Here is a 26,731-nt window from a genome sequence, read left to right on the forward strand (position 1 = left end):
CTGAATAGGAATTCTCTCAGGAATGAACAACTAGCAGTGGTGCAAGCCGTCACTCTCTCTCCCCATCTCTTGTAAGAACACTTTAGTAGAATAATAGTTTCCTATGTGTTTTGTGTTGGAATTAAGTACTTGAATCAAATGTTGCCCATTTTGGAAAATTGTAAAGTAATAACTAACAATTACTCAACAACTACTGAACTATGTGAATTATTATTTGCTGTTTAGGCAATGTTTCCATATTTGATGTTTTAATCAGATGCATTGTAGTTTGAATAAAACTTACAGTATATACACTACACGGCAGTATCTATTTCAATTTGCATTCAAACATGGCAAATGTAATTTAATGGCTTGGTATCCAGTTGACAATCAGATACTGAGCCCTTAACTTCCTTTTGGATGGAATGAGGTTAACAACAAAGGTTCCATCTTGAAAGTAATGGTGAAAACATTAAATATAACATTAATAAAAACCTTGCCGTTGATACTTTTCTCCCAGAACCCCAAAACCTCTGGACCGCTTCACGCGAAACCACAATGAAGGCAAAATGTGATGCATAATTTAACATCCAGTCCAGAACAGTTCCAGGACCAGTTGCAGACTCAACCTGATAGGACGGGCCGAAACATATGAGAGACAACATACACTGTGTGTGTGTGTGTGTGTGTGTGTGTGTGTGTGTGTGTGTGTGTGTGTGCGTGTGTGTGTGTATATTCACTAACATGCACTTCAGGTGAATTGGTTGGTTTCAAATTGCCCGTAGCTGTGTGTGTGTGTGTGCGCGTGTTTTTCGTTCTCCATGGGATTCCACACTGCACTGGCGTTGTACCCAGAGTGTCCCCTGCCTCATGCCACCAGACCGACTCTACCGCTCAGTCAGAACCTCCAACAGGAGGATCAGGATCTGGACTCTACCAGTCAGAACTGTAGAGGACTCTTGTGATAGACCCACCACTCTGAGAAAGGGTCAACACTGTTCCAAGTTTTCTCCATTGATGAAGGCTCTCTGGTTCACTGGAGGCTTTATAAGGCTTTATAACCCTCCTACATTGATGGCAAAGACTTTATTTTAGTTCAAGGTAAGTATTAAGGTAAGTAATGCCTTTTGAGATCTTTGATCTTCTTAACTTTGTCAGACACGTTCCATTCAAGGGATTTCTAGCGTCAACAGATCTAGCAGTTACGCTTGGGGGTGAGAGGGTCGATGAGTCTTTGTACGACTCATGTCCCATTTCCATACCACCACCCGATGTGACACACCTCCCTCAAAGACTGGCCCAAACCACATGCCACCAGCTGAGCTGTTCATTCAGATTAAAAATTTATCCTAGAACTGGACTCGTTGGAGACTTTGTCCCACGTCGCCAACGAGGACAGCCAAACTGGTCAGGGCTAGAACAATACAGACCACAACATTTACACCAAGAAGAAAACCCAAAAAGACTAAATAAAATAGACAGCTCATTAAAGAAGTGTTCAAAGTTGTTAGAGGAACAGTTAAACCCAGATAGGAGATAAGATGATCCTTTATTTGTCCCACTGTGGGGAGGTTTAGATGATTGCAGCAGCAGTGTCCAGAGAGAATGGAAAAATAGGATAGATGGCAGTAGTATGGAGTAGTAAAGAGGGATTCAGGCAAACATACATACAGATATACATACCTACAAATGTACAATTTACTATTGATGACGATATTGTTGATATATATACTGGGAATATTTATTTTGTCATCAAACCTTTTCCTTTTCCATTGATTTATCACCATATTTCAAGATCACATTATTATTGGAAAAAAATGTGAAAATCAGGAGTTTGAGGCTGAACAGGATGGAGGAAGCATGAAGACAGAGGTGCTACAGCCTTTAGATAGAACCTCTGAACATGACGTCATTGGGGGGTCCACAGAACCCTCCCGGAAGGGAATCGATCCGGTCGGTGCTTCTTTCAACAGCTGAGACTCAACGGACCAGACGGTGTTCGGTTCGAAGCCCTGACCGGTCCGTCCCGCTCCCGGTCAGCAGGGGGCGGTAACGAACCCCCCCACCAGGAGGAGAAGCAATAAAAGAGGAACCAAATCAGAGTCATGGACCGAACCTCCGGGGCTCCGTTACCCACCGGATCCAGTCGGAGCTGTCGGCCCGGAACGAACCAGCGTCCGGAGGCGGATGAGGGACCGACCGGAGACCTTGGTGAGACCGGAACCGGCGCTCCGGTGACGACGTGGGTCAAGTCTTACTGAAGGAATGTTTCCCCTCACCTCCAGCTGTTAACGGAGACACGAGTGGACCGGTGTCCGGTCCGGTCCGGTCCGGTCCGGAGCGATCCGGGAGGGGAGGGGGCGGGGATTGGCTCTCCCTGGGGGGGCGTCTCCCTGGGGGGCGTCCCCCCCGGGGACGTCGTGTACCCTCAGGGGTGGACACGTGCACAGCGCTCCCTAGAGGTGACCCTGTCCACTCCCGCCCTTCAGGCGGTTCTAGGAGTTCCATGACGTCACGGGGAGAAGCTGCCCAAGGCTGTTTGTTTTGTTTGTTGGCATGGCAACCATGTTTATAGAAACTTTCCTTTCTCACTAGTCAGTTTGATTTTTGTGTTAAATTCATCGGGTCGTATGTTAAAGAGTCACTAGCCTGAATTTAAGTTTTTTAAATCTTTTCTTAATGTTATTAACAGAAGTGGTCACTGTAGGGAAATTATTGGTCCTCTCTGTACATACTGGTTATTGGTTGCATGCATAATTTAGTGTATACAGGCCCGTAACACACACACACACACACACACACACACACGGGACTTTTTACGTTCTGACATGTAGCCATGGCGCCCTGATGTTGAATGAATGCCTCACTTTTTATGTTTGTGTGTGTACATGTGCACGCCTGTTGTGTTGCTTCCTGCTCTTTGTGCGGTTCTTGGTGTTTTCTGAGGCGTGCCGCGATGCGGCAAGCCCAGAGGGCGTAATGAACCTGGAGGCTTTGTGTTTGCATGGCACAATCCCAATCAGCTACCAACCAGCCGAAATCAGCTACCAACCAGCCGAAATCAGCTACCAACCAGCCGAAATCAGTTACCAACCAGCCGAAATCAGCTACCAACCAGCCAAAATGACCTATTAACCAGCCGAAATCAGCTATTAAGTAGCTGAAATCTGCTACCAACCAGCCGAAATCAGCTACCAACCAGCCGAAATCGGCTACCACCCAGCCGAAATCAGCAATTACCCAGCCGAAATCAGCTACCAACCAGCCAAAATCAGCTATTAACCAGCCGAAATCAGCTATTAAGTAGCTGAAATCAGCTACCAACCAGCCAAAATCAGCAATTAACCAGCCGAAATCAGCTACCAACCAGCCAAAATCAGCTATTAACCAGCCGAAATCAGCTATTAAGTAGCTGAAATCAGCTACCAACCAGCCGAAATCAGCTACCAACCTGCCAAATTCAGCTACCAACCAGCCGAAATCAGCTATTAACCAGCTGAAATCAGCTACCAACCAGCCGAAATCAGCAATTAACCAGCCGAAATCAGCTACCAACCAGCCGAAATCAGCTATTAACCAGCTGAAATCAGCTACCAACCAGCGGAAATCAGCAATTAACCAGCCGAAATCAGCTACCAACCAGCCAAAATCAGCTATTAACCAACCGAAATCAGTTACAGGCCACTCTATTAACCAGCTAACTGATTTTAGCAGGCTGGTTAGTAGCTGATTTTAGCTACTAACCAGCCTAAATCAGCTACCCTGTTGTGATTAGACCCCTGGAGACTGCCTGTGAAGTCTAATTTTGGTGTGATATGTTTTCAGGTGATATAAATAGAGGTAAAGACGGTCTGGTTTCTTGAGCAGAGCCCAGCTGGAAACGGACCTCCTTGTCTGCTGCAGTCACAGAGTTCTACTAGAGGTCAGAACTTCCACAGGTCAGCTTTGCTGTGTATTCATCGGTTGCCTCATCATTGACTGTCTTCCACAGAGCGCTCTCAGGAGGACAGAAGGATGAGCTCGCTCTGCAGGTTGGTATTCAGGGTGTGGATGTTTATAGAAGACGTTTTCTGGTTTTCTGTTGACATAGGAGTGAGTGTGTGAGTGGATGATTTGTTTGTTTCTATGTGGCTCCGCGGTGCACTGGCGTCGTGCCCGGAGTGTCCCCCGCCTCACGCCCTGAGACTGCCAGGATAGGCACTGGCTACCCCGCGACCTGCGTTAGCGGATTAAGCGGATTTGGAAAATGAATGAATGAATGAATGTTGGTCTTCACATTCACGTGGTGGAGCTACGGTTCAATGTCGTAGATAAATCTCACAAGCCTACAGACGTCTACATGCCATGTTTCAGGTGTGTGTGTGTGTGTGTGTGTACAGTATGTCTATATTTTTGTTGGAACATATTGAAATCCTCACTCAAGAGCAGAAAGAAGAGAGGGAAGAGTGTTGAGAACAAAGATGCCTACACAACTGGTGTACTAACTCATGATATAAGAAAAACGTTTAAGCTTTGCAACAACAATAAGAGAGAAGTTATTGTGAAATTCCTCCAAGGAGGAACAGGACAGGGTTGTCCAAGTAGGTTTGGTTGTGTGTTTGTGTGTGTGTGACAGAGAGACAGACTGATGACAGATAGACTTTTCTCTAAAACTCCTCATCTTATTTTCTATATATTTGGGTCAGCTTTTAATTTGAAACACAAACCCATGCACACACACACACACACACACACACACACACACACACACACACACACACACACACACACACACACAAACACACACATAAAAGTTTCTGACTGTTCTTTAATTCCAGTTGTGTGTTGTATTTTCTAGAAACGTGCTCACAGTATGGAGGTGGAGGGTTACCACGGTTACTGTCCTGCCAGTCGCCAGGTTCCACCGCAGCCCTCTGTGCTCCACCACTTCAGAGCCAGGTAGACATTCCAGCTGTTTAGTAGTGTAGTAATAGTAGTATGGTAGTGGTAGTACAGTAGTAGTAATATGGTAGCAATATAGTACTACTAGTGTAGTATAGAAGTAGCTGTATCGTAATAGTAGTAGTGTAGTGGTAGTAGCAGTAGTAGTGGTAGTAGTAATCGTAGTAGTAGTATTAATTATTATGAAGTAGTATAGCAGCAGCATGCTGTTGGTATGGTAGTAGTAGTATAGTAGTGGTAGTAGTATGGTAATAGTAATATAGTACTAATAATAATGAATTAGATTTGGGGGTTTTTCTTTTTATTATTTTTTTTCTGTTTCGTTATTTTTTTTTCATGTTCTGTTTGTTTGGACCAAACATCAAATAAAAAAATGATAAAAGTAATGGATTATATTTCTATAGTACTCTTCTAGACACTCAGTGGCTCTTCAGTCGCTCTGTTACTCATTCACTGGTGAACTACACGTGTGTCCACAGCTGCTCTGGGGCAGACTGACAGGAACACGGCCAGGCCACGCCTCTCTGACCACCGGAACAATCACACACCTTCACACACCGGAACAATCACACACCTTCACACTCCGGAACAATCACACACCTTCACACCCCGGAACAATCACACACCGGAACAATCACACACCGGAACAATCACACACCTTTACACTCCGGAGCAATCACACACCTTCACACACCGGAACAATCACACACCGGAACAATCACACACCTTCACACAATGGAACAATCACACACTGGAACACACCGGAACAATCACACACCGGAACAATCACACACCTTCACACACCGGAACAATCACACACTGGAACAATCACACACCGGAACAATCACACACATTCACACTCCGGCGAGTGTCTTGCCCAAGGACACAATGACACAGCGGGAGCATTAGTAGTAGTAGTAGTAGCATTAGTTGTAGTAGTAGTAGTAGTAGTAGTAGCATTAGTTGTAGTAGTAGTAGTAGTAGTAGCATTAGTTGTAGTAGTAGTAGTAGTAGTAGCATTAGTTGTAGTAGTAGTAGTAGTAGTAGCATTAGTTGTAGTAGTAGTAGTAGTAGTAGCATTAGTTGTAGTAGTAGTAGTTGTAGTAGCATTAGTTGTAGTAGTAGTAGTAGCATTAGTTGTAATGGTAGTAGCTGTAGTAGTAATTGTAGTAGTAGTTGTTGTAGTAGTAGTAATAGTTGTAGTAGTAGTAGTAGTACATTGGTAATAGTAGTTGTAGTTGAAGAAGTGGTAGTAGTACATTGGTAGTAGTTGTAGTAGCTGTAGTAGTACTATGCTAGTCTCAGAGTTGTGTTGACTCAGCTTTACACTTAACTACTAAACTAACTTTCTTAGATGTTTTGGTGTCTTTGGTGAAACCATCCCGTGTTCTACTGCTGGTGACTCAAGAGCAGAAGTAAACCTTTTCCCTGGTGGAAGAAGAGAGTTTACTGTTTGTGTTGGTCGTTTCAGAGTTTTCTTAGAACATAGAATTGTGTGAACCCTGTGTCAGTGGGGGGTCGGGTGGGGAATAAGTCCGAGGCTGGATGTTCTGTCCTTTGTCACTGGAGTCACTGGTGTTGTCCTGTGGGTTGTTTAGTCCGTTCCCCACAAATGTAGAACTCATGTTTTCTAATGATTAAGCGGTGCCCTCTCGTGGACAATAGTCACGTCTTATTGTATGTGCACCTCTCTCCAACTGCAACCACCATTCAAACGAACACGTCGTTACATCTGTAGATATAAACTGTCTCTGTAAACGCAGGAGCCCGTCTTGTTCTCTTGTTCCAGGAGAGTCCCTGGAGATTCACAAGAGGCAGCTGTTCCTGTGGTTCAGCCACCTTCCTCAGGAGGAGAAGCAGTTCGGTGGTTACTTCAGTCCAGAGACCATGCATGTAGACCCACTGATTTTGGAAAGAAAGACTGATGAAGGTGCAGGACTGCTCAGTTCCCCTCTGCAGATCCAGGCTCCCTTGAGGTCCTCTGTAACCGTGGAGCAGCTGTTCCAGCCTGCTGATGCAGGGACTGTGGACCGAGGGCTCAATGTAGTCCTGTACGGGGCTGTGGGAACAGGGAAGAGCACAGTAGTTCGAAAACTGGTGCTGGATTGGTGCACTGGGACCACCATGACCAACTTCAAGCTGCTGATTCCTTTCTCATGTGAAGACCTGGGGCAGCTGTCAAAGTAAGATGCCGTTCCCTTTCTCAGAGCTCCTAAATGTGGTAGCGTGATGAGAGAAGTGCTTGAGCGTGATGTGTAAATTCTACATGTCTGTGACGATGATGGTGAATAATCCCCTAACAGTCCTGTTTTGAGAGATATTTAAAAATATAAAACTCACATCAATTAAGTGTAACGTTAAGTCATACAGGTGCAAATCCAAGAACACACACTACCACTGAAAAAATGCTGACTTGACAGTTGTCCAGAAGATCCAATGACCTCTTCCACTAAGAGTGGGGGCCCCAGGTCATACCTACTCATGGACCGGAAGGGCAAAGTCTGGTGGGAAAAGTTGCACCAGCAACTTGGGGGACCACCGCCTTGAAAAGGTGCTCAGTAGAGCCACGGGCGGACCTCCTCCAGGACACCAATGCAGTCATCAGAAGGAGGCCAGGGTCAGGGTTAGAGTTGGGGTCAATCCTAACCCTGACCCTAACCTGAGTCCTGAGAGCTTCAGGGAACCTTTCAGAACTTGTTTGCGTTTTCAGTCTTAAGGAATAATCCAATGTTTTGAGAGATCTGATTTTTGATTTTCGTGAGCTGTGCACCATAATTATCAAAGTTTAAACAAAAGGAGGCATGAAAATTTTTAATTTGTGGAATGCATTTACGTTATATAAATGTTTCACTGTTTGATTTAAATTACAGAAAAAATGGACTTTACCGTGATTTTCTATTTTTTTTTGTAAATGCACCTTGAGTCCCTCGGGCTTGCAGCGGTCCCTTGTTGTAACAAGGACAGACATTCAGTTCTAATTTGTCACATAAAGTAGCTGTGCACTAAATGTCCTCACAGGATGATTGATTAAATTGGACAACAGGCTGGAATGGATTGGATGTTGACCAGTGGTCAGACCAACACCCAGTAAAGTCTGGTTACTACTGCTGTACTAACAGTCTGCTAAAGGAAGAGTCCTTCTCTTTCTTTATATCTGACTGATTTGGACTTCAGGAACCTCCTTTACTGGATGTGTGCCAGCACTGAAGAAAACATCCAATCAAAATGCTTGATGCTAGAGGCGTGAACGTTCTGTTAGGAAAAAGCAGAACAAAGAGAGAAGTCAGAGTACCGTCATAATGAACACAGGAGAAGCTGGGCGCAAAACTTCAGTTAAAAACACAGTCACTAGACCTGCCCCTGGACTCAAGTGGACCCCCTCCTTCAGTGACACGAGGGAGGGGGTCACAATCTCGTTTCAATGTAACGCTGTGAAATTCATGTTCTGAGCAAAGTGCAGCAAGTGAAAGATCCCTTCCATGTAGGACTGCTTCCTTGAGGAACCTCGTGACGAGAAAGTATCTCCACCTGAAAGACCACCCGCTGCTTAGTGGGGAGGGGGACAAGGCCAAGGATGTGCTCTTTGTGTTTAATGGGATGGAGAAGATGAAGCTGGACTTCAGGATCGGTGCCACGGAGCTCTGCAGTGATCCCAATGAGGCGCTACCTCCAAGCGTGGTGGTGGTAAACCTGCTGAGGAAGTACCTGCTTCCAGAGGTAAGGGACCTTCTGGAGCACAGAGGACACAAGATTAATTCATTGATGCACTCCAAGCTTTTCCAAAGCAGAAAATGTCAGATATGTAAACTCCATGTTGTGTTGTGATGGTTGTACCAAAGGAGTTGGGCTGCAACTCCCACATCTCCATCTTTCACCTGGTTCTTAGTTGGACTGGACCTGAATTTACGGTTCTCCCAAACTAAGTCATGAAATAGTGACCCAACAGTCTGTGAAACGCATCAAGACCATCTTTATGAAGTACATGTTTAAATATTTTGAGTGTTTTTCAGTGTGTATGACTGGTGCTGATGGAATGTGTGTTATTCCCAGGCCAACATCTTGGTTACCACCAGATTGTCTGCCCTGGAACGAATCCCTCAGAAGTATGTGAGCTGCTACGCTCAGATCTGCGGCTTCAAGGATGCAGACCGCCAGCGGGCGTACTTCACCAGCCGCCTGCTGCAGCAGTGTGGGGACGGTGCTCAGAAGCAGGCGGCCCAGACTCTTGTGGAAATGCTCTACTGTAACCTCCAGAGGGAAAACCAGCTGGCGGCGGCCTGCTTCCTGCCGTCGTACTGCTGGCTCACATGTGCTACTTTACACTTCCTCCACTTCACGGACACCAAGGCACCCATTCGCACGCTGACTGGCATATACACCAGTTTCCTCCGCCTGAACTTTGGGGGCGAGGTGCTGGGTTCAGGGACAGGGAGAGATCTGCCCATTCAGGAGCAACAGAACTCTCTCATGCTGTATGTGGTTCGTACAGTAGGGAAGCTTGCCTTTGACGGTGTGACATACAAGCGCACATCGTTTTCAGAAAAGGAACTGGAACAGTGGATAGGTGGGGAGACCAAGACCGATGAGGAACTCCGTCAGCTGGCCGTGTTTCGGACCGATGTGCTGGACTTCTTCTTGGCGCCCTGCGTGGTTCGTGGCAAACGCTCACCAGAACCAGCGGGGGAGCTGAACGAGAGGTGCTACGTGTTCGCCGTCCCGGCTATGCAGGAGTACCTGGCAGCGCTGTATGTGGTTCTAGGAGAGAACAAGTCCGCCCTAGAGAAGCTGACCAAACAAGTGTCTGTGGCCATCGGCCAGGCGAGTGAGGACGTCAATGTGCTCATGAACATCCTTTCTAAGTTCATCCCCCTCCGTATTTTTGCTGTATTTAACCTCTTGAAGCTTATTCCAAAATTCTTTGAGAAGATCAACCGACAAAACAAAAGCGGGATTGCTAGAACCATGGCCGCTGAGTTGTTCCGTACTGAAGACAGCTACAACGAGGATGTCCTGGATCAAGTGGAGCAAAGCCTGCTGGGAGTTCATGGCCCACAGCCGCAGTACAGTGAAGACCAGCCCTTTGAACTCTACCCTATTTTCATGGGTGGACTGTTGCATTATGGGAATCGTGTCCTCCTACAGCAGCTTGGCTGCAGCATTCAGAGCACAACGGTGGCCCAGATCACACAAGCCCTGAGGAAGTACCTGGTCAGAGGTAACATCTCTCTCTGGCCTAAACAGCACACATTGTTGTCATGGTTACAGTCAAACTTCATCTGGTTTGATTCATGTTAGCTAGTCTTCTAGTACCAGTGAAGTAAAAACTTAAAGCATTTCTTCAAATCCCTTCCAATAAAAAAATTCAAATGGTTTTGGTGTTTTGGCTGGGCAAACCGTAGTTCCCTGTGTATAAAACCTTCATTTTGACATTTGGGCGTGCGTTTCTCAACTGCCGTTTCATATTATTGATTTAAGGATTATTTTCCTGTCAATCATTCCTGATGTATTTGTCCTGGGGGTGTCCATGAGAGATAAGAGCCTGTGTCTCATTATAATTCTCTGTAGAAACCTTATTAGCTGAATACATGAAGGACTCAAACCCCTACAGGTAGAGTTGGGTATCGCTCACATCTAAATGTTCTCTATTCTGTTGTGGACAGACTCTAGAAACAGTTAGCATACAGGTGTAGCAGAAATGTGTCTTTACTGAGGGTGGACTTGGTTTCCAGGTCATGATGACTGGATGTGGCCCTGTAAATTTGCAGATTCATTTTGTGTTTTAAATTTTACTGAAGGCTCACAGTCTGTTTTCCAATCATTTTTTTTGTAGAGCTCAGCAAACCTCAACCACCAGAGGAGCTGATGGACCTGCTGGTCCTCCTCTATGAGTTTCAGAACCCCAGACTGACTGCAGATGTTCTGGCCTCCATTCGATCCATTCGCCTCAACAACATTCGGATGACGCCCCTCAAGTGCTTCGTGTTGAGTTCTGTGCTCTCATGCGCCCCCGCCAGGTTGGGTTTTTGCTGCCACCCTTTTAATGGGCAGGGCTTCGTCTTTTTGTTCTCCTGTTGGTTTTTCTGTTGTTTTATAGCCATGTTGTAATCCCGGCTGACTGAATGTCTCTGATGTCTTGTGATAATTGTCTACCTTGACACCCTGTTGAGTGTCCGTCTAGCTTAATGCAGCACCTAGTTGGTACCTAAGAAGCAGTTTGATTGTTTAGTATGAGTGATAGTTGTATTTTGGTAGAACATGAATTAAACCAGCTGACATTCCCTTCCAAAGTGAGGTAAACGTTCCCCCTTGGGGGACAGGTATGTCTTTTTTCTGATCAGACAGTGGAGACGGGGTGACAGGGAAGTCATGTAGGATGTTCTGGTGGTCTCTACTTTTCAGGTATCAGACAAATCAGGTACAGACTGGCTGATGGACGTGACTAGAACCTATTAACACTGTGTGCTGCTTCGTTGTCACTTTTGACTGACATTACTTTTGTCTTCTTCAGTTACTACCTTGAAGAGCTGGACCTGTCCTCGTGTCTCCTGACTCGTGACTTACTTCAGATTCTCCTGCCTGCCTTCAGACACACACGCAACCTGAAGTGAGATGAACTCAGAACTCTTCTGCTCTGGTTTGCAGTGACGTTCTAGAAGGAAGCTGGATGTCCTTGGTGTTCCCTGTTTGTCCTTCTCTTTGAACGACAAGAAGGCAGCAGGTGCTTGGTGCACCGTGTTTTTGTGTTGGCATGAAACACTTGTTTGTCTTTCCCTTTGACGAGTTGCATCCAGAGAATCGTGTCAATGTTTTATGTTTCCGGCAAGAGTCAAACAATTTTCTAAATGAAAAGACAGATGTCTCCACTGACGTGAGGACACGCTGTCCTGATATCAGCTGCTTGACGAGTCCTTAATCCCCTTACCGCTGTGGATTTAGACAATGATCAGTTTGTCCTGAAGTTGACCGAAGCAAGCTGGTCAGTTGTTCAGGAGGTTAGTCAGGATGAATGTTACTGACAGGACATCCTGTCCCCCAAACCAGTCCAGAGACATCCTGTCCCCCAAACCAGTCCAAACATAGACATCAGAAAGCAGTCCAAACATGGAGACATCCTGTCCAAAATTGGACCTGAGGTGGGGGAGAGAGACAGGTGGGGTGTCCAGTCCTGGACTTCCCGATGACCACCGACCAACATAGTCTCTGAGCGTAGGTTAGGGCCTTAAAACAGTTGTTGCGGTTCTGCAGCTGACAGAACCAAATTTCTTACCTGGTTGTTCAGACAATAATGGTTTCATGAGGTAATCCCAGGGTTTCTAAATACTCAGTCTGTCCCTCATGAACCTGCTCGTGTGATTAATCCACTTCTTTACTGTCAAAACAAGGAGTTTTTGAATTTTTTTAGAAATTAATTTTAAAAAATCCAGGGCTTTTAGAATATAAGTGACTATATAAGTGTCACCGTTACAGGGAAATGTAATATAATGTACAGTACTTTATTAATCCTCGTAGGGAAAATATTAGTCCCCTCTAGCACACCCTGGTAATTAGTTGTATGCATATATATAGTGTGTACAGGCCCGTAGCACACACACACAGGGGGGGCCTGTGCAGGTTGATGAGGAGGTAGAACGGCAGGCAGCTGCTTCATAGTGCGCCCCCGATGGGCAACTTGTAAAGGTGATGGCACCTTGCTGAAGGGCGCCCGGGCAGTGCTCTGGAGGTGAGCTGACCAGCAGTGGCATCTGTTGGGTTACAGATGGAGGGATACTCCTGATAGGTCTGTCCACATTCTGTTCACATGGTCCACAGCCGATTCAGAACAATTTACAGGTTCACTGCAAACCACTGCGGTCTGCTTTCAAATGCACCATGTCTGGTCCAGCATCTGAATGCTTTGTGCATGTGTGTGTGTCTGTGTGTGTCTGTGTGTGTGTTTGTGTGTGCCTGTCCTCAGCCTGCAGTTTAACAGCCTGGGCCCCGAGTCCTGCGTCCTCCTGAGAGACCTTCTTCTAGATCCACAAAGTTCTATAATGTCTCTACAGTAAGACCACTTTTTTATTCCCATTTGTGCCCCTTTAGCCTGTGTGTCCAACAGATTCCTCTCCATATACTGTATATCATTAGATTATATATGTTATTTATTGATTAACACGGATTTTGGGAATGTGATAATAATTATTAATGGGCTGTGAGAATGAAGTCCTCTGTGCATATTTGATTTTTATAAAGAGAAGCAAAGGGAAAACAATCAATGTGTGAAATTTCGACATTTCCAAAACATGTGCTTCGCATTAATTGGCCGGCACCAAACTGACCGGAGGTGTGAGTGTGTGCATGCGTGTTTGTTTGTGTCTCTGTGTGGCTCGGCGGTGCACTGGCGCCACGCTCGGAGTTTCCCCTGCCTCACGAGCTAAGCCAGCTGGGATAGGCTCCGGCTCCCCGCCACAGCGGATGAAGTGGTTAGAAGATGAATGAATGAGTGAATGTTGGTGTGGGTATGTACATGCGGAGCGTGTTCTGACAGAGCAGCTGACCTTTCGCTGGTTCTCCAGACTGTGTGACAACGCTCTGCTGGAGTCTGGCGTCTGCGTTTTGCTGGAGGCGCTGCCAGAGAACCAAACCCTGACTCATCTGTCCCTGATGCACACTGGCCTGGGGGACCAGGGGGCCCTGGAGCTGGCTCTGAGGCTCCAGCAGCACGGTTTGCAGGAGCTCAATGTGGCCTACAACAACATCGGGGACGATGCTGCTCTGGCTCTGGTGGACGCCTGCAGGGAACACCCAAGCATTCACACCATTCAGTAAGCAGAAATATCTCATGTCGCCCTGCGAGGCCGATTCCCGTCACTCCCATTATAGCGCGCTTCAGACTGGATTCACTCTAGTCGAGAAAGAAAAAACAAGATCCCATAACAAGGCAGTCAGAAGATTTTACCCTGCCCCGCCCCCTACACATGTTTGTGCCTCTGGCTTCCTGAAAATGTTGCTTTTTGTTTTGTGATTTGATCTCTTCAGGTTTCAGAGACGTGTTTCTAAAAAGGTGTAAAAGTGTGCCGTCGTTCCTCGCCGTTAATGCGTTCCAGGATTCACACGCGATTAACGAAATCCACGATAGAGCGACGAACTATTTATCTTATTGTTTACCGTAATTTAATCGTTTCTGAACCCCCCCATACTGATATTAAACCACCTTCTATCTGTATGACCTTTTCCCACACTCTGATAGACTGTTTAAAGCACTTTTGTGTCTGACGGTAGTCCAAGACTCACAGAACGTAGAACACTTCCGGGTGCCGCCAGCCAATAGAATGCACGTACGGTATCATGTGAATGTCTACCAAAAATCAGTACAAAAGTTTAAATTTGACCTTGACCTAGTTTTCTCAAGGTTAAGGTCATCATCTCATCTTCATCCCCTTTGCTGCCTGAGTGATTTATTTCTGTTTCATCTTTCTATCTGAACGGTTGTGAAGATATTTGGAGGACGGACGGACGGACGGACAAACACTGACAATTACTACATCACCGCTTCGCGGGATGTAATCAGGGACCGGATTCTACAATAAAGGAGCTCGATAACTGAAAGCTCCGCCCCCCTAGTCTGAATGAGGAAATCTTGGAACCACAGGCAAACCTGCACTTTGGAGCGCGGGGTTCTAGTGGGGCAACAAGACCCCATGAGCTCTTCAAGGTCTGGTGGGGTTTGACTTTTGGAGGATGTTTAATCTATTGAGGTCTTGACAGGGAGCCAATGAAGGGATGTGAGCCCAGGGCAGATCTGATCTGCTGATCTGGTCCCTGTCAGAACATGAACTGGGGCACAGCGGCCCACTTTGATTTACTTGCCCACGCTTAAATCACGATGGCTTTTTGCAGGCATTCGTATTCGCTGTCACGGTCTGTGTTTGAAATGTTGTTGTCCGTCTCTGTGTTTGGGTAGCTTGTATCTCAACCCTCTCACTGACGTGGGAAAGAAGTCTCTGTACATCCGTGGCGTTCCCAGCAGCCCCAGCAGCAGCGATCGGCAGGTCAGGGTCCTGGCCTCGGTCACGGAGGGCTCCGACATCTCAGTGGACTGGCACCCCATCCTCAGTGTCATACGAGAGAACGCCTCCTCCTGGGACCACCAACGCGTCAAGCAGCAGCTGCAGGTACCTGCACTCAACAAGAAACTGAAGGAATCCATCATTAGATGACGCTTCTTACATCATGTACCGCCATGCAGAGGGTACGGTGATTTTATAATAATGTAGATGTATTTCCACACAGTAAAGAAGTTTCAGCTAAAATGAAAGGAAAGGTGTACAAAAGTGTGGTGAGACCAGCGATGTTGTTTGGTCTAGAGACAGTGTCACTGAGGAAAAGACAGGAGACAGAGCTGGAGGTAGCAGAGATGAAGATGCTGAGGTTCTCTCTGGGAGTGACCAGGAAGGATAGGATCAGGAATGAGTACATCAGAGGGACAGCACATGTTAGAGGTTCTGGAGATAAAGTCAGAGAGGCCAGACTGAGATGGTTTGGACATGTCCAGAGGAGAGATAGTGAATATATTGGTAGAAGGATGCTGAGTTCTGAACTGCCAGGCAGGAGGCCTAGAGGAAGACCAAAGAGGAGGTTTATGGATGTAGTGAAAGAGGACATGAAGGTAGTTGGTGTGAGAGAAGAGGATGCAGAAGACAGGGTTAGATGGAGGACACTGATTGGCTGTGGCGACCCCTGAAGGGAAAAGCCGAAAGGAAAAGAAGAAGAATCCAAGTCCCCAGAACCCAAATGAAATTATTCAAGAGGACATTTTCACCGCCTTTGAAGCTGGATTCTTAACTGTAGTTGCTAAAAGCAGCACCTTGTCTAACAAAGGTACAAAGTGTGAACTGCTGTCCGTACATTGCTAGACACGATCAGCTGGAGCCTGAGAGAGCAATGCCCGAACAAACAGAAAATGTAACTTCACATTCGACAGAGGTCCTTCCTGCTGCCGTTTCAGCAGCTGAAGTTGCCTTATTGTCACAAGTCACATTTCCCGACTCTTTTCCTGTCTTTTTATAATTTCTCAATGAACATTTAATTTAAGCACTGTTTTCAGTACAACTGATGTCAAACTTGCTCTGATAAATATTCATTAGCCAGTGAGTGGTTTATTTATGCTTTTAGGACATTTGATGACTCCAGCTTTAAACACTGGTGTCATGTTACTTGTCACTCATGTCGTCCTTCTCTGTGCAGGTGTTCCTCAGGGACCTGGAAGGGGGGCGTAAGCAGCAGCAGAGTCTTTGGAAGAGGCTGCACTTCCGCAGGGTGGAGAAGGGGGTCCGGCAGACTCTGAAGATGCTGGAGGAGAGCAGCGTACCTCCATCTTCAGGAGTCAGCAAGTAACTGGAAAAAAAAACAGGAAAGAAGAGGAAGAGAATTCAGCTCTGAATCTGAGCAAAAAGGAGAAACATGTTCAGGGACGTCGATGGACAAGTGCAGCTTCTGAACCCACTCTGAAAGGATCCCAGATTAATGTAATCTAGTCAAGACGCTGTCTTCAAATCCTCCTGATTTATTCCAGTAAAATGCTTTACAGTTTGGTTGATGGTTGTGATGCTCTTGGGACACACCATCCCTGAACTTCCAGTTGAAATACTCAACATTTAATGGAAAAAACAACAACTAGTGCATAGAAATGTACTAATAAAACTTCTACAATGACAAAATGACAAAGGAGACACTTTGAACCTTGAATAGAGCGAGAACAGTTTGCCTTGGGTACCGATGATCTGTCTGCATTTCTGGTCTTTGTTTTGGTTTGCCGGTTTGGTCGGGCAGTGCATGTAATGTATGTTCCATCCACCCATGCCTTAACATGGTGCTCAATTAATAAAAACTCAATTATTTTACAACTAAATATGTGATGGTTGAAAAATTTTTCCTCAGTTCTAAGTGACTGGGTGGGAGTTTCATATATGTTATGTATGTAAGGTCCTTAAGGTCCCATCACCACTGGCTCACAGGGCCTCACCTGCCATCACCAAAGAAGGAAAATGGAAGAATTAAATTAAATGGTTATATTTAGCCAGTGAGGTGGACCCCTTTAAGAGTTACACAGAGATAACTTTTGAATGCTCATGCAGGCATCCTGCTTATATATTACACTATTGCTCTTCCATTTTAGAATGCTTGACGTGGTGACACAGGTGAAATTCAGAGCGAATGTCGACTCAGCACAGATTCATACACCGGGGAGTAAATGTTTAACACATGGATGTTAACCCTTTATTGGGTAAGTGACTAGTTTTGGTTATTTGATGACATTATATTGAAAATTTTTGAAAAATCTTACAACAGAAATGACGTTTTGTCCTGTCCTCCTATAACACTCTAAGACTGAATTCTTGAATTTGAAAGTATTTCAATGAGTGCCCTATAAAGGGTTAAGAAGGGCGTGGTCACACCTTCTGAAGTCGTTTATTGCCTTTGGGTGCTGTGAACCTTGTCAATCCTCAGTCTGAGACGGTACGCAATCTCTATGAGGTCCTCCGCAGGTAGGCTCTTTGTTCACCACCTTATCGAGGGCAGTTGTGCAGACGTCATGTCCGCTGTGTCCTGCCTCTATCCGACCTGGCGTTGTCAGATATAAAACCTCCTGAAGGGCATTTATCACAACCTCAGGTCAGATTGATCCTATGTGATTTAAGAGTTGTTAGCTTTGTGCCATGACAAGATAAGAATTCAGCAAGGTGTGTTTCTTTTTACAGATGTGTGTCCTCCCTTTAACACTTAAAAGTCCAACGGGAGAGAGAGACCTTATGTTAGGACTTGCACACACACACACACACACACACACACACACACACACACACACACACACACACAGTCCGGTCTTACTGTTGGGTTATTGAGGGGTTATCATCAGCGTCATATATTTTCTGTACATGTCCTGCTACCGTTGTGATTTCCCTGAACTCTCAGTGTTCATGATTTTCACTGGTGTAAACCCTGGTGTAGTTTCAACTCTGCTTGTGTGCTACGCATGATGTGCTTCTCTTCATGTTGATGAGGTGGGTAAGCTGGTCCAGCAAGTGTGTTCTCTGTGTATTTGTCTCAGTCTTTCTGGAAATGTCTTTCCTTTTCTTTTCTAACAACTCCCTGCCTTTAGTTTCTGTTCCTCCTATTTCATGTTTTTGGATTTGTTGCCTTGAATCTTTCGGATAAATGAGTACCAAACTTAACAGCCTGAACTCTGAACTCTAAGAGCTGTCTTAGCCCCCACCTTTGGATGTTGTTTGCGTGTGTATGGACTGCTCCATGGCTAACCATTACCTCTGTTTTTGATTGCCTTCATTTCAACCCTGGACAATACCTTTTGTGTAGAACAAGCATGTCTGCCATGAATGGATGGCGGAGTTTGTTTTTTTGGTTGACCAAACATCTGAAAGTCGGCCTCCAAGGAGAAGATGCAGTACTGACCCAACGAGCTGCTGCGTCACGGCCGTTGGGACGACACTCGTTAGAAACACTCGTAATGTAAGATCCTAGCCATAAGCTGGTTGGAGGGACGTTGTTTTGGCAGCATCTCAGTTTGAAAAGCAAGTGGTTTCAGTAGTGTCCAATTTTGTTCGCCGTCCTTTTGTACTCCTGCACCACACTGAGGGTGTTCCTCCTAAATAGGTTTGCAGGATGTCTGTGTAGGTTCTCAGTTGTCCAGGTCATGGTTATCCAAAGCTGTTTAAATCAATCCACTGGACTTTCAGAAAGTTTCTTGAAGATGTTTCACCTCTCATCCAAGAGGCGTCTTCAGTTCTGATGGTGGCTGGTCTGGTCCCAGCTTATTAACCCTGTGGGGTCTGGTCAGTACTATTCACATTCCAACGAGCATAGTTGAAACTCATCTGGCTCCTCAACAATGGTTGATGGGGGTGCCAAGGGGTGTCAAAGGGGGTCGTTGAAATGAGAGTTTCACCGAGCCATTGATTACTAATGGGTGTCATTCAAGAACCTTCATAAAATCCAGTGGATTGATTTTAACAGCTTTGGATAACCATGACATGGATCACTGAGAACCTACACAGACTTAGTAGCAGCAGTAGCAATAGCAGTAGTAGTAGTAGTAGTAGTAGTAGTAGTAGTAGTAGTAGTAGTCACAGTAGTAGTTATAGTAGTAGTCATAGTAGTAGTAACTGTAATAGTAGTAGTAATAGTAGTATCAGTTGTGGTGATAGTAGCAGTAGCAGTAGTAGTAGCAGTAGTTATCAGTAATAGTCGTAGGAGTTGGAGTGTAGTGATGGTAGTTGTAGTACTGGTACTAGTATTAGTATTAGTATAAGTATTAGTATTAGTAGTACTAGTAGTAGTTGTAGTAGCAATCACAGTAATAGTAGTAGTAGTCATCATAGTAGTAGTCAGTGACGTGTGCGAGGTTCATGGTGGTGAGGCACCGACGTTAAAGTGAGTTAGCTGTGCCTCACCACACGTCACCGGTGGTAGTGGTAGTAGCAGTGGTAGTAGTAGTAGTAGTAGTAGTAGTAGTAATAGTTGTAGTGGTAGTAGTAGTAGTAGTAGTAGTAGTAGTAGTAGTAGTAATAGTTGTAGTGGTAGTAGTAGTAGTAGTAGTAGTAGCAGTTGTAGTAGTAGTAGTAGTCACAGTAGTTATCAGTAATAGTAGCAGTTTTAGTAGTAATGATAGTAGTCGTAGTAATAGTAGCAGCGGCTACTACTACTACTACTAGTAGTGGTAGTAGTAGTAGTAGTAGTAGTAGTAGTGGTAGTAGTAGTAGAAGCAGCAGTAGCAGTCGTAGTAATAGTAGTAGTAATAGTCGTCATTGTAGTAGCAGTAGTAGTAGTAGCAGTTGTAACAATAGTAGTAGTAGTATTCATAGTAGTAACTGTAGTAATAGTAGTAGTAGTCGTCGTTGTAGTAGCAGCAGTAGTAGTAGTAGCAGTAGTAGTAGTATCATTAGTAGTTGCAGTAGTAGCATTAGTAGTAGTAGTAGTAGCATTAGTAGTAGTAGTATTAGTAGCAGTAGTAGTAGTATCAGTAGTAGTAGTAGGTCGTAATAGTAATAGCAGTAGTGGTAGTATCTGTAGTAGTACTAGTAGTAATATTACTAATAGTAGTTCTACTAGTAGTAGTATCATTAGTAGGAGTAGAAGCATTAGTAGCAGTGGTAGCAGTAGTAGTCGTAGTAGCAGTCATACTCATGAGTTGGGTTGGTGATGAGTCGTGTGTATCGCTCCGTCGCTCTGCTACACCATTATTCACACAGCAGTGGAAGAGCCACTGGAGGCAATTTGGGGCTTAACTTGCCCAAGGATACTTTGACAAGGGGCTGCAGGGCTGGGCTTCGAACCAATGACCCTCTGATAAGTAGAAAACTGCTCTATCGCTGAACCATATCCACCTAATGTGTTGTGAGGGGCTGGCTAACTGACATTTAACAATATTAACCAGCCCATTTATCTACTGTGACCTGTGTTACTACCAACTGTACAAAAATGTGTTTTACACAAGAACATGTGGTTAGGAGTGGAGGGAAACTTCTGGTTTGTGTATTTGTAGCCATGATTTAATTATTCCATAGAGCGGGAGTAGAAACTTTCTACACAAAGAGGACTAGAATGAGATATAATTTATAGACGTCCCAGTTATTGTTTGGGTTTCAGTGGCTGGGGTGTTGTGGTAGGACACCAAACACTGCTTCAGCTTTTTAAAATGTTTCTTCACCCTTGCTTTTAAAGAAAAGAGCAAAGGTCCAGCTGTCTCTTTCTGAGGGAGGGGACAAGAAGCTCACGGTGTTACTGTGTTCACAGGCCGGCAGGATGCCATGGAATTTCCACGGTAAGTTCTCGTGTAGATCAGTGTATGTTCTGTTCAAACAAAAGATGAAGACATATTTTCTGTCTTTGATTCAGTCCAAGCTAACCATGTGTTCCATAATTCAACCACTTGGTTAAATCATCCTGAATTTTAATTATCTGTCATTGAGAGCTGTGCCTCTACCACAGAAGAGAAACATTAAGACGGAGATCTTGTCGATGTGCATACAGGATTTAGGATTGTAATGAGGTCAGTATCCCCGCTGTTCCTCACTCTGGAACTGTGTCCTTGTTGTCTCCTTTCATCAGTTTTACCTTTAATCCAAAGGAAGGAATTGATAATCCAGCACTGGTCATCACCGATGATCCTGGTAAGGTTTATCCACACCTACACACAAGCTTTTAAAACCCCATTCTAAAATAGTTTCCCCATGTCACTGATTTTCTTTTTTTTTTAACTAAAACAATGTGTAGAGCCTGATTGCAGCCTGGTACCTACAATGTGCCATCTGAAGCGTCTGCCAGGACAGAACTTTGGCTTTCACCTGCTGAAAGACCAGAGTAATCCAGGATTTGAGGTCCGGGATGTGGAGACGTGCAGTCCAGCCATGCGCGGTGGCCTACAAGATGGGGACAGATTGTTGGAAGTAAATGAGGAATATGTGGACAACATGGACTTCATGAGGGTTTGTGTTCATCATTTGGTAGATAACCAGTACAACTGTGTTATGTCTGTGGTTAGACATCCCAAATCAAGTCTAACCTGACAGGACGATTTCTTGTTGAATACTGTTCTATGCACTTGAACTTCTTTATTGAGTAATTTAATTCTAGTTCCATATTCATCGTGTTTGCCATAGTCCAATAAGAGCAGATTAGATGCTAGCTGCATGGTCTACTCCTGTATTTATATTATCTATTCCATCTTGATTATCAAACACTATGTTGAAGGTAAAGTAATCCATAAGTGTTTAAATAATCAGAGGTCCAGTGTGTCTGGTCGGGAGAAGAACAGCTCTCAACTGATCACTATCTACTAGTGAGTTGGATCAGATGAAGAAAGGATGCCACATTGTGGTCAAATGGTCAAAGGAACTTCATTAGATAGATAGATAGATAGATAGATAGATAGATACTTTATTAATCCCGGTAGTTGTGTCTGTAATAGTTCTCTCCTGATTTTAATCCTCATGACACAAGAGTTCTGAGAGAAAAAGCCAGATTACTGTCTGCTCACAGACCCTAAATGTCAGGTCCTCCTACAAATCTCAGTCCATGTGATTAGGAAGTAAAAGGACTTTGAGGACACTGGCAATGAAAATTAAATATTTCTCTCTGTACCTACATGACAGGTGGTAAGGAAGATCCAGTCGTGCACCTTACACGTATTTCTCTTGGTGCTGAGGAGAAGCGATTATGAGCAGGTACTGTATGAACACAGCATTACATCTTTTCTGCCGTTACGTACTATTCCACAGGGTAAACAGAGCAGCAAGGGGGCAGCTTCAGACCCACACTGAGTGCAGACCAGTCGTGTTTTGTTATCCAGTGTTAAAATCCATGAAGAACTAGTCAGTCAAAACAGAGACCATCTCCACAGGGATTGTGTTCTTCACTGAGGTGAAGTCTGCTGATGTCTTCTCCAGGCAGTGTCTGCTGACATGGACATGCAGGCGTTGGCCAAGGCCTCCAAAGGAGACTACTGGTCTAGACCCAGACTGTGCCATATCAGCAGAAATGTGAGTCATGGCCTGGGAATGAGCGTCTTCTCATTGCAAGGTACCAACACACTGCCAGCATTGTGACAATTACAATACTAATTTACTGAACTCAAAAACACACAGATTTTGTGAATGAATAGTTGACAATGAAACAAATTCACAGAAATTTCAAGAAATGTTGAAAAAATTCTCCGTCCATCATTGATGAACTGTCTTTCACTCATAGCCAACAGCTTCTACAGACACACTTTGTGGTAGCATTCGTCTTAAAGGAAATTGATTCATAAAATAAAATGAAAAACAATTTTGGATTTTGATTCCTTGATGAACACTGTGAATAGTGTCTTGAGGTATGGTATTGATTATGCGGTGTAGAAGCTATCTTAAATTTTATGAACTTCGGTGTTTGTTTCTTCATACGATCCTTTGGAGTCCAAAAAATTGTTTCGACATGTAAAACACTTTGTAACTCACATTTTATATCATTTTTTAAAATAGATTACTGTAAACAGACATGTAAAATGTTCTGCACGAAGCATCAGAGGTGTTAATAAATTCTGATCTTTGAAGGAAGCCAAGTCAGTAGTCTTTACCTCCCACCTCTCACCCTAACCCAGTCCCTAACCCTAAAAATAACCCTAACACTTAACCCTAATATCAACCCCTACCCCTTAACACCAACCCTAGTGGGAAGTGTCAGCTCACCTCCCAAGCACTGCCGAGGCACCCTTGAGCAAGATGCTCATTGGAGGCACAGCACTATATACTGTATTTATTGAATAAAAATGCAATAAAATATAATTATAGTCATAAATATTATGATGATTTCTGGTTATGTTTGGCAGGCAAAGAAGGCCTTGCTGGCCTGACTTGACCGCCCAGCACTGCTTAACCCTGTCCCTAATCCTTAAACCTAACCAGTAGCCTCAAACCTAATCGCTGACCCAAACCCTAGCTCTAACCCTAACCCTAACCGTTAACCCTAATCTTAACCCCTAACCCTAACTGCTAAATCTACCTCTGTACTTCCATTAGTTTAACAGGTTTGGCCAGTCGATTTTTGTAATCCTGTAAAAGTAACAAACAAATCAATTACAATTTAAGGAAATATTTTGCTACCTTCTGGAATGATGTTTGTTCCCATGACTTTTGTCGGTAGCCTTTATAAATATTAGGTCGTCTAATCATTATCTAACAGCTGTGCATGACATTCCTGTAAAGCTCCATGTCTAGTTTATCTCAGTACAAAGTACAACAGCTTTATGACAAAATGATAACACTGATTTTATAATAGTGTCAAAATGTGATCAGGTCAAAAGGGCTGCTACTTCGTGAGCACGGTGGCTGATGGTCCCGCAGAGGAAGCTGGCGTCCGAAGTGGAGACAGACTAATCTGGATCAATGGAGTCATGGTGTCCTGTCTGACACTCTCCTTCCTCAGTAGAACTGTATGAATTAAACGCCCTCAGTCGCACCATCTGTTGCACTTTGTGAGAGTCTTACAGAGTGTTTGGTTGTCAGGTGAAGAAGAGCAGAGACTCAGTGACGGTTCTTGTCATCGACAGTGAGAGCGAGCGTTGCTACGCTAGGAGGAAGATTCCCATCCTGCCTATGCTGGCAGAATGTTACAGACTCCCATACTCTACCAAAATCATGCACCTGCTCAAAGGAGAAGATGGATATGGCTTCCTGCTGAGACAGGAGAAGCTGGCAGTCACTCAGTGTACAGGTGAGCGGTACACATGGTTACGGTCACCCCACAGTCCATTAGATAAAAATAATGATGAACTGGCCTCATGCCCGCAGTTGGCTGGGATAGACTCCAGCATACCGCAACCCGTGACGGCGGATGAAGCGGCTTCAGAAAATGGATGAATGAATGAGTGATGAACTGACAAGAATTTGTTGAGTCTCTGTGAATGTTCCACAAAAATGCCTCATGGCTCCACGAATCATAAGAGTTGTGTTTTACATAATCAACTGGCAACACAGGGAGACGTAGCTTCATGCATGTGGTTCTCCGCTTAAGTCACCCCCAAGAGTTACATGTCATTCATTTTGTAATCAAGGACTCAGGCATCATTACCCACATTTGAGGTACAAGTACTTTTCATTACATGTACCAATGCACCAATGTGAAACCCCTTAAAAAATTAAATGATTTACTTGTGTATAATGAATTATATACAAGTTACGTAAAAATTGATTTCTAATTTTAGCAATGTCTCATAAATGAAAGAAGGCTGTCTGAGACACAGACAGTCAAAGGACAGATCTTGAGAATCAAATATTCTTTCAAAACGAAATATGAGAGTCAAAAGACAGATCTTGATCAAAGATCACTCCCCTCAAATGAGCAATTTGTAAAGGGGACGGCACCTTGCTCAAGGGTGCCTCGGTAGTGCTCCGGAGGTGAGTTGACACCTCCCATTGTCAGCTCACCTCCAGGTTTGTTTGTTTTTTGTCACAAGCTGACATCACAGGGTTCCAATGGAAATCAGACAGTTTAGTGAGGCGCCCTTGAGCCCTTGAGCAAGGCGCCGTCCCCCCTCACAAGCTGCTCATTTGGGGCGCACCACAAAGGTCCTGCCCGCCACTCTACCTCCCCTGCATGCTTATAGGCCCCCCTGTGTGTGGTTGTGTAAATTACAAGGGCCTGTACACACTAATATGCACGCGTGTGATTGATTGACTAACAAAAACTAGAGTGTGCGTTTTCAATTTCCCTTCGGGGATTATAACTGTGTATAAAATTAAAATTTAAAAAATTAACTTTATGATCTAAAATGTGCAAGGGGAGTATCAGCTGGTCCAGCCCTGTGTGCATGTGACTCCTCAGATTACACACCTTTCTTTCAGTGGTAATCAGGTCACTCAAACTGTTTCTAAAGTGTTTCCCTATCCAAACCTCCTGTGACCCAGTTCATGTGCTGAGAGAGGTAGATGTGGGGAGTCCAGCTGAGGAATCAGGGATGGAGGACGGAGACCTGCTGCTCGCTGTCAATGGAGAACCTGTTGAGTCGATGGAGCACGACGACATTGTCAAAGCAATTAGAAGGAGTGGCCATAAAGTTACGCTCACCACTATACCTTTAGCAGGAGGACAGTTTTACAGAGAGGTATGTGCAGCCACATCATTGTGTTCACACCTCTGATCCATTGTACAGATATCAACACTTGTCTTTAACTGTTTTTTGTTACAGCTGGGAATTCCTCCCCTGTTGTTCCATGATCAGTGGACATTCCAGGACGATAGATGGCAGACTGATCCCCACATCACCAAGAACCAGAGTGAAACTCCGAGACTAAATGGAGATGGATGTCCAACGTACCCCAGATTATACGTTCAGGATGAAGAGGCTTTGAAGACCAATCAGCAGCTTTAACCAGACACGTATAATCTTACAATGTAGTACATTCCTTCTGTTCACAACAAGCCAATAATCCAGGCAAATGGGGAAAAAAACACCCAAGGTGAAAATTAAAAGTGATAGAATTGTGCAAACTAATGAAGAGAGTATGCATGTTCATTAATGGCTGCCAATCTAAAAAAAAATGTCTTGATTGAAGTGATCTGAAGTCAGCTGTTCAAACTCCATGACATGTTTTAATGGCATAATCTGAGTTTGGAGTAACACAAACAGGTTGTATGTAGCCCAATGAAAACTGGGCCCAATACTAAAAGTTCATTAATTAATACATAGGAGTGTAAATAGAATAAATAGTTGAAAAGGTTAAAAACATTTCAATGTCTGTTGCATATTGTGTAAAATTAATTTATTTCTGGGTTAAGTTCATGTATTTAATTATTTACCTGATGCACAATGTATTTTGTTTTCTTTATTACTAACTTCATATTGTTGAAAATACTGTGAATAAATTAAGTGTGATTACAGAGCAAATTTGTAATTTGTTTATTTTCATGAGCCAATGAAATGTGAGTTGATGGTCAGGAGTCAAGGGGAGGTTGTCAGGTCTGCAACTGGACTGGAGTATTCAGGATTAAAGTTAACATTAGGTTTGTTCATGGACGCCGTGTGTTGATTAAAACTCTATGAATGAAAACTGATTAATTAGCAGAAGGAATATGAGAGTGGTGTGAATGGGTAAACGTGATACCGTACACACATGCTATTGGCCGACAGCATCACGAAGTGCGATGGGTTCCTAGAGTCATGGTTCCTGCTACAACTGTTCTCCAATACAACAGTGTTCAGACTGGTTGCCTATATCCGATTTTTAGCCCATCCACATTGATAACGGATGTCTCGGTCGTAGTGTGAACAGTCCCATAG

The 26,731-nt window shown here is 44.4% G+C and overlaps 2 protein-coding genes across 5 annotated transcripts; both read left to right on the forward strand.

Moving 5' to 3' along the window:
* The first annotated feature begins 1,619 nt into the window (after nt 1-1,619).
* On the forward strand, nt 1,620-16,797 carry nlrx1 (NLR family member X1). Of its 3 annotated transcripts, none has more exons than XM_068317100.1 (13): nt 1,620-2,221; nt 3,805-3,901; nt 3,971-4,010; nt 4,817-4,917; nt 6,710-7,103; nt 8,406-8,637; nt 8,971-10,135; nt 10,751-10,934; nt 11,429-11,524; nt 12,875-12,961; nt 13,473-13,721; nt 14,861-15,071; nt 16,144-16,797. In XM_068317100.1, the coding sequence occupies exons 3-13, from the start codon at nt 3,994-3,996 to the stop codon at nt 16,291-16,293; spliced, it is 2,886 nt and encodes a 961-aa protein (XP_068173201.1). In that variant the 5' UTR covers nt 1,620-2,221; nt 3,805-3,901; nt 3,971-3,993; the 3' UTR covers nt 16,294-16,797. The 3 variants fall into 3 exon arrangements, with proteins under 3 accessions (XP_068173201.1, XP_068173202.1, XP_068173200.1); XM_068317101.1 differs by having other exon boundaries at nt 1,620-2,190; XM_068317099.1 differs by having other exon boundaries at nt 3,805-4,010.
* Nucleotides 16,798-17,069: 272 nt separating this feature from the next.
* On the forward strand, nt 17,070-26,312 carry nherf4a (NHERF family PDZ scaffold protein 4a). 2 transcript variants are annotated; one of them, XM_068318015.1, is made up of 10 exons: nt 17,070-17,182; nt 20,638-20,737; nt 21,025-21,086; nt 21,190-21,401; nt 22,068-22,139; nt 22,362-22,494; nt 23,748-23,884; nt 23,958-24,165; nt 25,359-25,555; nt 25,640-26,312. In XM_068318015.1, exons 2-10 carry the CDS (start codon nt 20,724-20,726, stop codon nt 25,820-25,822), a joined length of 1,218 nt encoding a protein of 405 aa, XP_068174116.1. In that variant the 5' UTR covers nt 17,070-17,182; nt 20,638-20,723; the 3' UTR covers nt 25,823-26,312. The 2 variants fall into 2 exon arrangements, with proteins under 2 accessions (XP_068174116.1, XP_068174115.1); XM_068318014.1 differs by lacking the exon at nt 17,070-17,182 and adding an exon at nt 17,413-17,444.
* The last annotated feature ends 419 nt before the right edge of the window (nt 26,313-26,731 follow it).

The sequence above is a fragment of the Antennarius striatus genome, chromosome 6 (genome assembly GCF_040054535.1).
Source record: "Antennarius striatus isolate MH-2024 chromosome 6, ASM4005453v1, whole genome shotgun sequence".
Classification (NCBI taxonomy): domain Eukaryota; kingdom Metazoa; phylum Chordata; class Actinopteri; order Lophiiformes; family Antennariidae; genus Antennarius; species Antennarius striatus.